The 13486-nt window shown below is 35.7% G+C and overlaps 1 protein-coding gene across 9 annotated transcripts in view; it reads left to right on the top strand.

Annotated features, from left to right (window-relative positions):
- Window positions 1-13486, top strand: part of KDM4C (lysine demethylase 4C) — a 409700-nt gene that overhangs the window by 253924 nt on the left and 142290 nt on the right. The window contains exon 16 of one of the 9 annotated variants that reach the window (XM_059889435.1): window positions 571-6791. The exons of the other annotated variants lie outside the window; for them this stretch is intronic. Within the exon in view, the coding sequence (XP_059745418.1) occupies window positions 571-696 (126 nt within the window). The 3' untranslated portion in view covers window positions 697-6791. Of the gene's footprint in view, window positions 1-570; window positions 6792-13486 lie in introns of those variants that run through there. 9 annotated transcript variants of the gene reach the window in all.

Below are 13486 nucleotides of genomic sequence, written 5' to 3'. Positions count from 1 at the left end.
TGTGCAGTTTCACCCTTCCCTGTTTTTCTAGTCTTCTCTTTCCAAATCATCCTACTGAGTATCTCTGTATCTACTGTGGAAATGTTAAATACATTTCTAGAGATCACCCTCTCCTCAGGAACCTACAGAGACTAGCAGTTTTTTAGAGCATGTCCAAAATACTGCTTCACGTTCTTTCCCAGCTCAGTTTTGCAGTTCTAGAAAATAAGTATTCTGAGTGACAGTGTGGATAGGAATCTCTAGGGACCTCTGAGGAAACCATGCTCATTCACAACTATTCCACTAGCATAGCTCTTCCCTGTTTATTCATTTATACATTCATACTTTAGCAAATTTTTAAGTGTTTTGTGCTAAACATTGCTGTGAACTTGAGACAGAAACTACAACACCAAATTATTCTCTGTTTGGGAAACACAGATTTCTCTTCACCTAAATTGTTTTCCCTGAAGATACTATAGAAACTTTAGCTTACACCCAAGCATTGTACTCCATTCCATTAATCTACCAGTTCACTCATTTTACAGTTTGATTATGTGTTGCCTTAATTTTTCTTAAAAATTCTCTTTCAAGATGTATCAGAACGTTGTTGAAGTTGGAGACCGGTCAGATCTCAAGACTGTATCCCTCATTCTTGATCTCATAACAGATGCTCAGCTTCATTTTGATTATAGTAGTAGCCTTTGCTTTATTCCTTAATGATCTCTAATGACAATGGATTAGATTTACTTGCAGCCAAAGTTAAAACCCTGAGGCGGAATGTAAAGACCATGTTTTGCATGATGAAAATTTATGTCATGATTATGTATGTTTAGCTCTCAGTGTGGAAATAGACATATGGTAACTATAAATTAAAGGCATCTGTAAGAGTGACTTTCTGTATGATTTTATTGCTGGCATTCACTTCGGATAGTGAGGGGAAAGCAGGGGAAAATATGGACCATTTTTATAGTCCAGATAATCTGATCTATGTGATATTAGAAGTAATATCTCCAACTTAAGAATTCTTTCCATTAATTGGCCCAGATAACATTTTGATACTTCATTTGGTTGATCATTACATTAACAAAAACTGTATAACTGCACAGCATCTGTAAAACAGCCAGGAAGTCCTGCTGTAATATATGTATTCAGGTCTTGTTTACCATGCTGGTTCTATTCGTATTATATGAGCCAAAGCAAAGTCTTGTAGAGTCAGTTTTGTTGATGATGTCCCCTCTTTCACCCTGAAGTGTAGATTTAGAATTTAGAGCTACTCTAATTCAGTTCACCAAGGCATGAAGAATTCTCTGTTCCATCTGCAGTTACTGCTTGGCTCCATGCTCACACACCGAGCAGTCCTGTTACCCCAAGGTACCATTGTCCTTTGCATGGCAGTGCCAGGGCTAGGCCTCAGTCAGCCACCCTGATTCCAAGACTGCTTCTTAGCAATTATGTTGTTTTCCTTTAGCATGTCTTCAGAAGGAAATACTTAGATTAATCACTCTCTGCAACTGATTTAAAGCATATTTCTATTAATCTTAACCTCTCTGTACCCTGAGAAAATACAGCGTGCCTTTGACACCATGTAAATCTCTCTTAATTTGCGATAAAGACAGGAGCTCTTGAATACAACTTTGCATTGATTTTTTTCAGACCTGCATAATTTCTTAGCTCTAATTGGAAATGATCTAAATTCACAATGGGCCAATTATCATTATTATTATTATTTTTCAGTTTATCCATTCTGAGTGAACGTTGTCCATGAAGCTCTATTTCTAAATTTTTCTCTTGAGAAATAATTGAATTTCATTTTAAGCATTGCAGAGAAGTATATTCTGGCCTTAACACCCTTATTTAGTATGGCATTGTGTGTTGCAATATTTATATTTTACTAAGCACTTAAGTATGATTCTTGGGTTTTGTGGCTGGAATGGTTGCATTTGGGAAGTACACTTAGACTTGTCTTCTTAGGAACCAATCTCATACTGTCAGTTTTAGGTTCCAGAGGAGCGCTGATCTCCTTTTGGATGGAAGCTCTAAAAGAACCTAATGGAAATCTAACAGTGTGGCTGAAGTCAAATGATATTTCAATCCTGGCTTTTAGTTCACTAACTCTTGATTACTAAGTATTTCCTGGGATTTTCTGTTTTAAACATAGTTTGTGAAAGTAAGGCTTATTCATCATGAATACAAATGACTCCAGTAACATATTTTGCTTGAGATATGTGTTTATACAACAAATGTGATTGTTTCAGTTAATTATATTTCCTTTAATGATTATTGCTTTGAAAATCTTAGAGGTAAGAAGAGGGTACCTGAAACACCTTATATTTATTTTCATAAGGTGTGTGTGGGAATCGTATGTGGTAGTTCTATTTTTTAAAGATCAAAAAATAAAAATTAAAGGTTAAAAAGAGTACCTGTTGATGGACAAATGGATAAAAAAAAGTGTCTCTATACACACACACACACAAACACATTCACACATGCACACATATGTACAATGATTATTATTCAGCCATAAGAAAAGGAAATTCTCTTGCTACAATTTGGGTGAAACTGGAGGGTGTTATGCTAAGTGGAATAAGTCAAAAATAGACAAATACTGTATACTTTCCATTTACATGTGGAATTAAAAAAAAAGCAAAGCAACAACAACAGAAATATAAACCTGAACTCATAGATACAGAACATAGATTGGTAATTGCCATGGGCTGAGGGAACGAGGGAAATGAGTGAAGGTGTCAAAGAGTATATACTTCAATTACAAATACATTCTGAGGGTGTAATGTACAGCATGATGACTATAGTTAACAGTGCTTTATTAGATACTTGAAAGTTGCCAAGAAAGTAGATCTTAAATGTTCTCACCACACACACACACACACAAAGGTATTTAATGTGAGGTGATGGATGTGTTAACTAACCTTATTATAGTGATGATTTCTCAATATAGAGATATATCATGTTGTCACATTGTACAACTTAAACTTATACAATAAGTCAATTATATTTCAATAAAACAGGAGAAAAAGAGGGAAACTATAATAGTAACTATATTATATAAGTAAGTATCAACTATTTACACTTTCAAAGTAAAGGCATCATAAGGTTTATTTCAGCAAATCCTGGCCATAAATAAATGAATAACTAGCTAACTAACTGAAGTCGTACATTAACAGGTAGTTGGGGTTAGTAGTTGCGGATGTGCTGGAATTAGTGTTCACAGACCAGCTGTCTTTTTATTTACCAGTTCTAAGGAATGGAAGTCATGTGGGCCAAACTGCTCTGCTCGCTTTTCAGTAACTGAAGACCAGAACTTTGTCTCATTTCTCTATAATACTCCTAATACCTGGTGTACTGTTGGATCATTTCTGAACTTATAGAGCTTTTATCTGTGACCTTCAGCATTCTCATCATTTCTGGAAGTCTTGGTTTAGTCCTCAGTGTATTTGATTTTGCTACTTTTTTTTTACTTTATCCACTTGTATCAATTAAAATGAGAAACAAAAGGCTGTATTGCAGCCTTAACTATATGTAGTAGAGAAAGAGATGACTTACAAATTTTGAATTACACCCTAACTTGGATTCTAGAATCCTGGCTCTAAGCCCAAATTCAAGTGAAACAAAATGAAACAGTTAAGAAATTCCCCAAATACCTGTCTTTTGTGACATAAGGTTGTAGCTCTCATAGTTCTAATTAAATATCATTGCTCTGTGCCTGTTTGTCATATTTCAGTACTGCTCAGATAAATAGACCTGTATGGAAGCTGTACATGTATTTATGTAATAAATGTTAAGCTTATAACCCAGCTTTATTAGAATGTTTTATTTGCAGCTCTGTTTTGTTTCCAGCTCTTTTGTGACTATGTGATTCATTTTGGAGCAGTTTGTACTCCTTCATTATAGTAGCACTTTAAGAGCATATTCTAAATATTACCAAGTTCTGTTTTTAGGTGTTGAATGTCAACACTCTGATTCTGAAATGTGCTTCTAGTTATTTTGAGTCTTAATTTGTATCTAATTACTTTTGACCTAAATTACTAGAGTTTATATCTAATCTGTTCATCAGCTTCCATTTTATAGTGAGTAAGTTACCACTAATTAAAAACATAATATTCGCACTGTAAAAATGCTGAATATGTATTGCTTTCTTTCAAGTTTTTTCCCTCCACCGTTTTCTTTTTTATTCCTACTTTGAAAATTTTTTTTAAATTCTGAGTATTTCTGTGAAATACCTGAATTCTGTGTTAGAGCTTCACTTCTAATTATGAAGGACGATGTTAGTTAAATGTGTGGATTGAACTGATAACCTGAATACTTTTATCCTAAACAGTAATAATTCATGTGCTTAATACTCTGTAGAGTATTAAGAGGTAGTATGCTAATAACCACAGAAGGATTTTCTGTGCTATCTTCTAAAGGATTTATATTATTGAATTTTCTAAAGAACAAACTATAAGCAGGTTAAGAGGTTAAACTTTAGGGATAGTATAGCTCTTTGGTGGTTGTTTCTCTCCAGGAAATTTGGATGTTTCTTTTGAGGTAGGGGGAATGTGAGGTTTTGTTTTAGTGGTGTAAATGGGAGTGGAAATTTCATGGGAAGATTGGTAATTTATATCATGGAAAGTTGTGTCATACTCAGGTTTATGACTTTGACAAATCATGAGTTGTCAGTCTTCTGTCCATGGTAGCTTTAAGCCAGTGCTGTTGTTTTTCAATGTCAGTGAAAATTTCCAGTGTCTTTTGTGCTATGTCTTACTAGGGAGCTTTTTAAATTACCTTATATAATTCTTGCAGGGCAAGGCAGGGTAGACATAGTAACTCACATACCTGAAATCTAAAATCTTAATTAGAGGAAGATTTAAAAGCAATGTAATGAGAAGGTTCGATTAGAGACAATTATCTAAGGCCTCTTACTGACCCTGAAATCCTTTGATTCTGTGTTGTTTTGTATTTCCATTTTGCTTTAATTAATTTTCCTTAAGAATTGGGCACCTTCATGAAATCTAAATTTGTTTTTGTACTTCTTAACCTGATCAAAGGTGATGAGTTACAGAAAAGTACAGGAGTTGAAGTGACTTTGGTAATTATTGGCTGGATCAGTGTAATTTTTATATGCTCAAGGAAACTTTCATTTTTTAAAAAAAGTGACTTCAAGGCCTTACTGTAATTTTATTTGGATTATGCAATATGCATTATCTTCTGGGTAATGCATATTATGCATTATGTATTATCTTCGGGATTTCTTTTTATTTCAATATATCCCTTTACTCTTAATTTAGAAAAATTTGTTTAAATATTTTTATTTGAATGTTATATAGCAGAATACACAGTTGCATATTATATTCTTGAAGAGATATTGCCATGCTATGAAAAGGTAGATTTTGAAATGAAAAAGTTAAAAAAAAAAAAATTAAAAAAATTCTGTATAATGAAATAGTAAACTAGGTTGCTGTTGTAGTTTAGTCATTTAGTCATGTCAAACTCTTTGCCACCCCGTATAATTAGGACTTCCCTATCCAGGATGTACTCTGGCTCCCCTGTCCTTCAGTGTCTCCTGGAGTTTGCTCAAACTCATGTCCATTGAGTTGGTGATGCCATCCAACCATCTCATCCTCTGACACCTGCTTCTCCTCCTGCCCTCAATCTTTCCCAGCATCAGGGTCTTTTCCAGTGAGTTGGCTCTTCGCATCAGGTGGCTAAGGTACTGGAACTTCAGCTTCAGCATCAGTCCTTCCAATGAATATCCAATAATATCCTTTCGGATGGACTGGGTTGATCTCCTTGCTGTCCAAGGGACTCTCAAGAGTCCTTTCCACCACCACAGTTCAAAAGCATTAGTTCTTTGGTGCTCAGTCTTCTTTATGGTCTAACTCTTAGCTCTATACATGACCAATGGAATAATCATAGCTTTGACTATATGGACCTTTGTCATGCAATCTTGACTCCAGCTTGTGCTTCACCCAGCCCAGAAATTTTCTTGATGTACTCTGCATATAAATTAAATAAGCAGGTGACAATATACAGCCTTGACGTACTCCTTTCCCAGTTTTGAACCAGTCTTTTGTTCCATGTCTGGTTCTAACTATTGCCTCTTGATCTTTATACAGGTTTCTCAGGAGACAGGTATAACAGACCACCTTCTCAGGTAAGGTGGTCTGTTATACCTATCTCTTTAAGAATTTTCCATAGATTATTGTAATCCACACAGTAAAAAGCTTATTGTAGTCAGTGAAGCAAAGTAGATGTTTTTCTGAAATTCCCTTACTTTTTCTGTGATCCAACGGATGTTGGCAATTTGACCTCTGGTTCCTCTGCCTTTTCTAAATCAAGCTTGTACATCTGGAAGTTCTTGGTTCACATCCTGTTGAAGTCTAGCTTGAAGGATTTTGAGCATTACCTTTGCTAACATGTGAAATGAACTCTACTGTACGGCAGATTGAACATTGTTTGGCCTTGCCCTTCTTGGGATTGGATGAAAACTGGCCTTTTCCAGTGCTGTGGTCACTGCTGAGTTTCCAAATTTGCTGGCACATTGAATGCAGCACTTTTTTTTTTTTTTTAATTTTATTTTTAAACTTTACATAATTGTATTAGTTTTGCCAAATATCAAAATGAATCCGCCACAGGTATACATGTGTTCCCCATCCTGAACCCTCCTCCCTCCTCTCTCCCCATACCATCCCTCTGGGTCATCCCAGTGCACTAGCCCCAAGCATCCAGTATCGTGCATCGAACCTGGACTGGCAACTCGTTTCTTACATGATATTTTACATGTTTCAATGTCATTCTCCCAAATCTTCCCACCCTCTCCCTCTCCCACAGAGTCCATAAGACTGTTCTATACATCAGTGTCTCTTTTGCTGTCTCGTACACCGGGTTATTGTTACCATCTTTCTAAATTCCATATATATGCATTAGTATACTGTATTGATGTTTTTCCTTCTGGCTTACTTCACTCTGTATAATAGGCTCCAGTTTCATCCACCTCATTAGAACTGATTCAAATGTATTCTTTTTAATGGCTGAGTAATACTCCATTGTGTATATGTACCACAGCTTTCTTATCCATTCATCTGCTGATGGACATCTAGGTTGCTTCCATGTCCTGGCTATTATAAACAGTGCTGCGATGAACATTGGGGTACACGTGTCTCTTTCCCTTCTGGTTTCCTCAGTGTGTATGCCCAGCAGTGGGATTGCTGGATCATAAGGCAGTTCTATTTCCAGTTTTTTAAGGAATCTCCACACTGTTCTCCATAGTGGCTGTACTAGTTTGCATTCCCACCAACAGTGTAAGAGGGTTCCCTTTTCTCCACACCCTCTCCACCATTTATTATTTGTAGACTTTTGGATCGTAGCCATTCTGACTGGTGTGAAATGGTACCTCATTGTGGTTGTGATTTGCATTTCTCTGATAATGAGTGACGTTGAGCATCTTTTCATGTGTTTGTTAGCCATCTGTATGTCTTCTTTGGAGAAATGTCTATTTAGTTCTTTGGCCCATTTTTTGATTGGGTCATTTATTTTTCTGGAGTTGAGCTGTAGGAGTTGCTTGTATATTTTTGAGATTAGTTGTTTGTCAGTTGCTTCATTTGCTGTTATTTTCTCCCATTCTGAAGGCTGTCTTTTCACCTTGCTAATAGTTTCCTTTGATGTGCAGAAGCTTTTAAGGTTAATTAGGTCCCATTTGTTTATTTTTGCTTTTATTTCCAATATTCTGGGAGGTGGGTCATAGAGGATCCTGCTGTGATGTATGTCAGAGTGTTTTGCCTATGTTCTCCTCTAGGAGTTTTATAGTTTCTGGTCTTATGTTGAGATCTTTAATCCATTTTGAGTGTATTTTTGTGTATGGTGTTAGAAAGTGGTCTCGTTTCATTCTTTTACAAGTGCTTGACCAGATTTTCCAGCACCACTTGTTAAAGAGATTGTCTTTAATCCATTGTATATTCTTGCCTCCTTTGTCAAAGATAAGGTGTCCATATGTGCGTGGATTTATCTCTGGGCTTTCTAATTTGTTCCATTGATCTATATTTCTGTCTTTGTGCCAGTACCATACTGTCTTGATAACTGTGGCTTTGTAGTAGAGCCTGAAGTCAGGTAGGTTGATTCCTCCCGTTCCATTCTTCTTTCTCAAGATCACTTTGGCTATTCGTGGTTTTTTGTATTTCCATACAAATTGTGAAATTATTTGTTCTAGCTCTGTGAAGAATACTGTTGGTAGCTTGATAGGGATTGCATTGAATGTATAAATTGCTTTGGGTAGTATACTCATTTTCACTATATTGATTCTTCCAATCCATGAACATGGTATATTTCTCCATCTATTAGCGCCCTCTTTGATTTCTTTCACCAGTGTTTTATAGTTTTCTATATATAGGTCTTTAGTTTCTTTAGGTAGATATATTCCTAAGTATTTTATTCTTTTCGTTGCAATGGTGAATGGAATTGTTTCCTTAATTTCTCTTTCTCTTTTCTCATTATTAGTGTATAGGAATGCAAGGGATTTCTGTGTGTTGATTTTATATCCTGAAACTTTACTATAGTCATTGATTAGTTCTAGTAATTTTCTGGTGGAGTCTTTAGGGTTTTCTATGTAGAGGATCATGTCATCTGCAAATAGTGAGAGTTTTACTTCTTCTTTTCCAATTTGGATTCCTTTTATTTCTTTTTCTGCTCTGATTGCTGTGGCCAAAACTTCCAAAACTATGTTGAATAGTAATTGTGAAAGTGGGCACCCTTGTCTTGTTCCTGACTTTAGAGGAAATGCTTTCAATTTTTCACCATTGAGGATAATGTTTGCTGTGGGTTTGTCATATATAGCTTTTATTATGTTGAGGTATGTTCCTTCTATTCCTGCTTTCTGGAGAGTTTTTATCATAAATGGGTGTTGAATTTTGTCAAAGGCTTTCTCTGCATCTATTGAGATAATCATATGGTTTTTGTTTTTCAATTTGTTAATGTGGTGTATTACATTGATTGATTTGCGGATATTGAAGAATCCTTGCATCCCTGGGATAAAGCCCACTTGGTCATGGTGTATGATCTTTTTAATGTGTTGTTGGATTCTGATTGCTAGAATTTTGTTAAGGATTTTTGCATCTATGTTCATCAGTGATATTGGCCTGTAGTTTTCTTTTTTCGTGGGATCTTTGTCAGGTTTTGGTATTAGGGTGATGGTGGCCTCATAGAATGTGTTTGGAAGTTTACCTTCCTCTGCAATTTTTTGGAAGAGTTTGAGCAGGATAGGTGTTAGCTCTTCTCTAAATTTTTGGTAAAATTCAGCTGTGAAGCCGTCTGGACTGGGGCTTTTGTTTGCTGGAAGATTTTTGATTACAGTTTCAATTTCCATGCTTGTGATGAGTCTGTTAAGATTTTCTGTTTCTTCCTGGTCGAGATTTGGAAAGTTGTACTTTTCTAAGAATTTGTCCATTTCTTCCACGTTGTCCATTTTATTGGCATATAATTGTTGATAGTAGTCTCTTATGATCCTTTGTATTTCTGTGTTGTCTGTTGTGATCTCTCCATTTTCGTTTCTAATTTTATTGATTTGATTTTTCTCCCTTTGTTTCTTGATGAGTCTGGCTAATGGTTTGTCAATTTTATTTATCCTCTCAAAGAACCAGCTTTTGGTTTTGTTGATTTTTGCTGTGGTCTCTTTTGTTTCTTTTGCATTTATTTCTGCTCTAATTTTTAAGATTTCTTTCCTTCTACTAACCCTGGGGTTCTTCATTTCTTCCTTTTCTAGTTGCTTTAGGTATAGAGTTAGGTTATTTATTTGACTTTTTTCTTGTTTCTTGAGGTGTGCCTGTATTGCTATGAACTTTCCCCTTAGGACTGCTTTTACCGTGTCCCATAGGTTTTGGGTTGTTGTATTTTCATTTTCATTCGTTTCTATGCAAATTTTGATTTCTTTTTTGATTTCTTCTGTGATTTGTTGGTTGTTCAGCAGCGTGTTGTTCAGCCTCCATATGTTGGAATTTTTAATAGTTTTTCTCCTGTAATTGAGATCTAATTTTACTACATTGTAGGTCAGAAAAAATGCTTGGAATGATTTCTATTTTTTTGAAGTTACCAAGGCTAGCTTTATGGCCCAGGATGTGATCTATCCTGGAGAAGGTTCCATGTGCACTTGAGAAAAAGGTGAAATTCATTGTTTTGGGATGAAATGTCCTATAGACATCAATTAGGTCTAACTGGTCTATTGTGTCGTTTAAAGTTTGTGTTTCCTTGTTAATTTTCTGTTTAGTTGATCTATCCATAGGTGTGAGTGGGGTATTAAAGTCTCCCACTATTATTGTGTTATTGTTAATTTCTCCTTTCATACTTGTTAGCATTTGTCTTACGTACTGTGGTGCTCCCGTGTTGGGTGCATATATATTTATAATTGTTATATCTTCTTCTTGGATTGGTCCTTTGATCATTATGTAGTGACCTTCTTTGTCTCTTTTCACAGCCTTTTATTTTAAAGTCTATTTTATCTGATATAAGTATTGCTACTCCTGCTTTCTTTTGGTCCCTATTTACATGGAAAATCTTTTTCCAGCCCTTCACTTTCAGTCTGTATGTGTCCCCTGTTTTGAGGTGGGTCTCTTGTAGACAACATATGTAGGGGGTCTTGTTTTTGTATCCATTCAGCCAGTCTTTGTCTTTTGGTTGGGGCATTCAACCCATTTACGTTTAAGGTAATTACTGATAAGTATGATCCCGTTGCCATTTACTTTATTGTTTTGGGTTTGAGTTTATACACCGTTTTTGTGTTTCCTGTCTAGAGAATATCCTTTAGTATTTGTTGGAGAGCTGGTTTGGTGGTGCAGAATTCTCTCAGCTTTTGCTTGTCTGAAAAGCTTTTGATTTCTCCTTCATACTTGAATGAGATCCTTGCTGGGTACAATAATCTGGGCTGTAGGTTATTTTCTTTCATCATTTTAAGTATGTCTTGCCATTCCCTCCTGGCTTGAAGAGTTTCTATTGAAAGATGAGCTGTTATCCTAATGGGAATTCCCTTGTGTGGTATTTGTTGTTTTTCCCTTGCTGCTTTTAATATTTGTTCTTTTTGTTTGATCTTTGTTAATTTGATTAATATGTGTCTTGGGGTGTTTCGCCTTGGGTTTATCCTGTTTGGGACTCTCTGGGTTTCTTGGACTTGGGTGATTATTTCCTTCCCCATTTTAGGGAAGTTTTCAACTATTATCTCCTCAAGTATTTTCTCATGGTCTTTCTTTTTGTCTTCTTCTTCTGGAACCCCTATGGTTCGAACGTTGTAGCGTTTAATATTGTCCTGGAGGTCTCTGAGATTGTCCTCATTTCTTTTAATTCGTTTTTCTTTTATCCTCTCTGATTCATTTATTTCTACCATTATATCTTCTAATTCACTAATCCTATCTTCTGCCTCTGTTATTCTACTATTTGTTGCCTCCAGAGTGTTTTAAATTTCATTTATTGCATTATTCATTATATATTGACTCTTTTTTATTTCTTCTAGGTCCTTGTTAAACCTTTCTTGTATCTTCTCAATCCTTGTCTCCAGGCTATTTATCTGTGATTCCATTTTAATTTCAAGATTTTGGATCAATTTCACTATCATTATTTGGAATTCTTTATCAGGTAGATTCCCTATCTCTTCCTCTTTTGTTTGGTTTGGTGGGCATTTATCCTGTTCCTTTATCTGCTGGGTCTTCTTCTGTCTCTTCATCTTGTTTAAATTGCTGAGTTTGGGGTGTCCTTTCTGTATTCTGGCAGTTTGTCGAGTTCTCTTTATTGTGGTGTTTCCTCGCTGTGTGTGGGTTTGTACAGGTGGCTTGTCAAGGTTTCCTGGTTAGGGAAGCTTGTGTCGGTGTTCTGGTGGGTGGAGCTGTATTTCTTCTCTCTGGAGTGCAATGAAATGTCCAGTAATGAGTTATGAGATGTATGTAGTTTTGGGGTGACTTTGGGCAGCCTGTATCTTGAAGCTCAGGGCTGTGTTCCTTTGTTGCTGGAGAATTTGCTTGGTATGTCTTGCGCTGGAACTTATTGGCCCTTGTGTGGTGCTTGGTTTCAGTGTTGGTATGGAGGCATTTGATGAGCTCCTGTCAATTAATGTTCCTTGGAGTCAGGAGTTCCTTGGAGTCAGGGTTTGGACTTAAGTCTACTGCTTCCGGTTATCGGTCTTATTTTTACAGTAGTTTCAAAACTTCTCCTTCTATACAGCACCATTGATAAAACATCTGCATTAAAGATGAAAAGTTTCTTTACGGTGAGGGTCACTCAGAGAGGTTCACAGGGTTACATGGAGAAGAGAAGAGGGAGGAGGGAGTTAGAGGTGACCCAAATGAGATGAGGTGGAATCAATAGTGGAGAGAGGGGGCTAGCCAGTAGTCACTTCCTTATGTGCACTCCACAACTGGACCACTCAGAGATGTTCACGGAGTTATACAGAGAAGAGAAGAAGGAGGAAGGTGACAGAGGTGGCCAGAAGGATAAAAGGGGGGAATGAAAAGGAGGGAGACAGATCCAGCCAGTAATCAGTTCCCTAAGTGTTCTCCACTGTCTGGAACACACAGAAATTCACAGAGTTGGGTAGAGTAGAGAGGGGTTAGGGAGGAGACACAGGCGACCTGGTGGAGAAAAAGGAGAGTCCAAAGGGAGAGAGAGCAGTCAAGCCAGTAATCTCGCTCCCACGTGAAAAATGGGTCCTGAAGATTGGTTTCTTAAAGGTACAAAATTGGTAACAAATACATAAAAGCAAAAATTAAAAATCTGGAGTAGAGTTTGGAATTTCAAAAATACGATGTTAAAGATACGAAGAAGGAAAAGAAAGAAAAAATGAACAAACAAAAACAAACAAGGTCGCGAAAATTATAAAGAAAGTACAGGTACAAAATTGATAACTAATACCAAAAAGCAAAAATTAAAAATCTAGAGTAGAGTTTGGAATTTCAAAAATACAATGTTAAAAAAAAAGAAGAAGAAGAAAAATAAAGAGAGAAAACAAACAAACAAAAACAAACAATGTCGCAAAAATTATAAAGAAAATACAGGTACAAAATTGGTATCAAATACCAAAAAGCATAAATTAAAAATCTAGAGTAGAATTTGGAATTTCAGATATACAATGTTCTATAAAAGAAGAAGAGAAAGAAACAGAGAAGCAGAAAAAGAAAAAGTCACAGAAATTATAAAAAAAAAGCTATAGGTACAAAATTGATAGCATATACCAAAAAGCTAAAATTAAAAATCTAGAGTAGAGTTTGGAATTTCAAAAATACAATGTTAAAGAAAAGAAGAAAAAAAAAAAAATAAGGTCAAAAAAGTATAAAATACATATATATGATGTTTGCTGAAGAAGAAAAAAATAGGGTCTGTTTTTTTTTTTTTTGCAAAGTAATAGGTTATAAAAATGAAAATTAAAGGAACAATAGAGGACTTAAAATTAAAAAAAAAAGAAAGAATGATCGTAAAAATAATAAAAATATATCTAGGACTTTCTTGGTTTTGTTGTGGGTATTGTGGGTTCAGTTCATTT

The sequence above is a fragment of the Bos taurus genome, chromosome 8 (assembly GCF_002263795.3).
Source record: "Bos taurus isolate L1 Dominette 01449 registration number 42190680 breed Hereford chromosome 8, ARS-UCD2.0, whole genome shotgun sequence".
Lineage (NCBI taxonomy): Eukaryota > Metazoa > Chordata > Mammalia > Artiodactyla > Bovidae > Bos > Bos taurus.
Note: the sequence above shows the minus strand (reverse complement) of the source record. Positions and strands in the feature narration are given on the sequence as shown.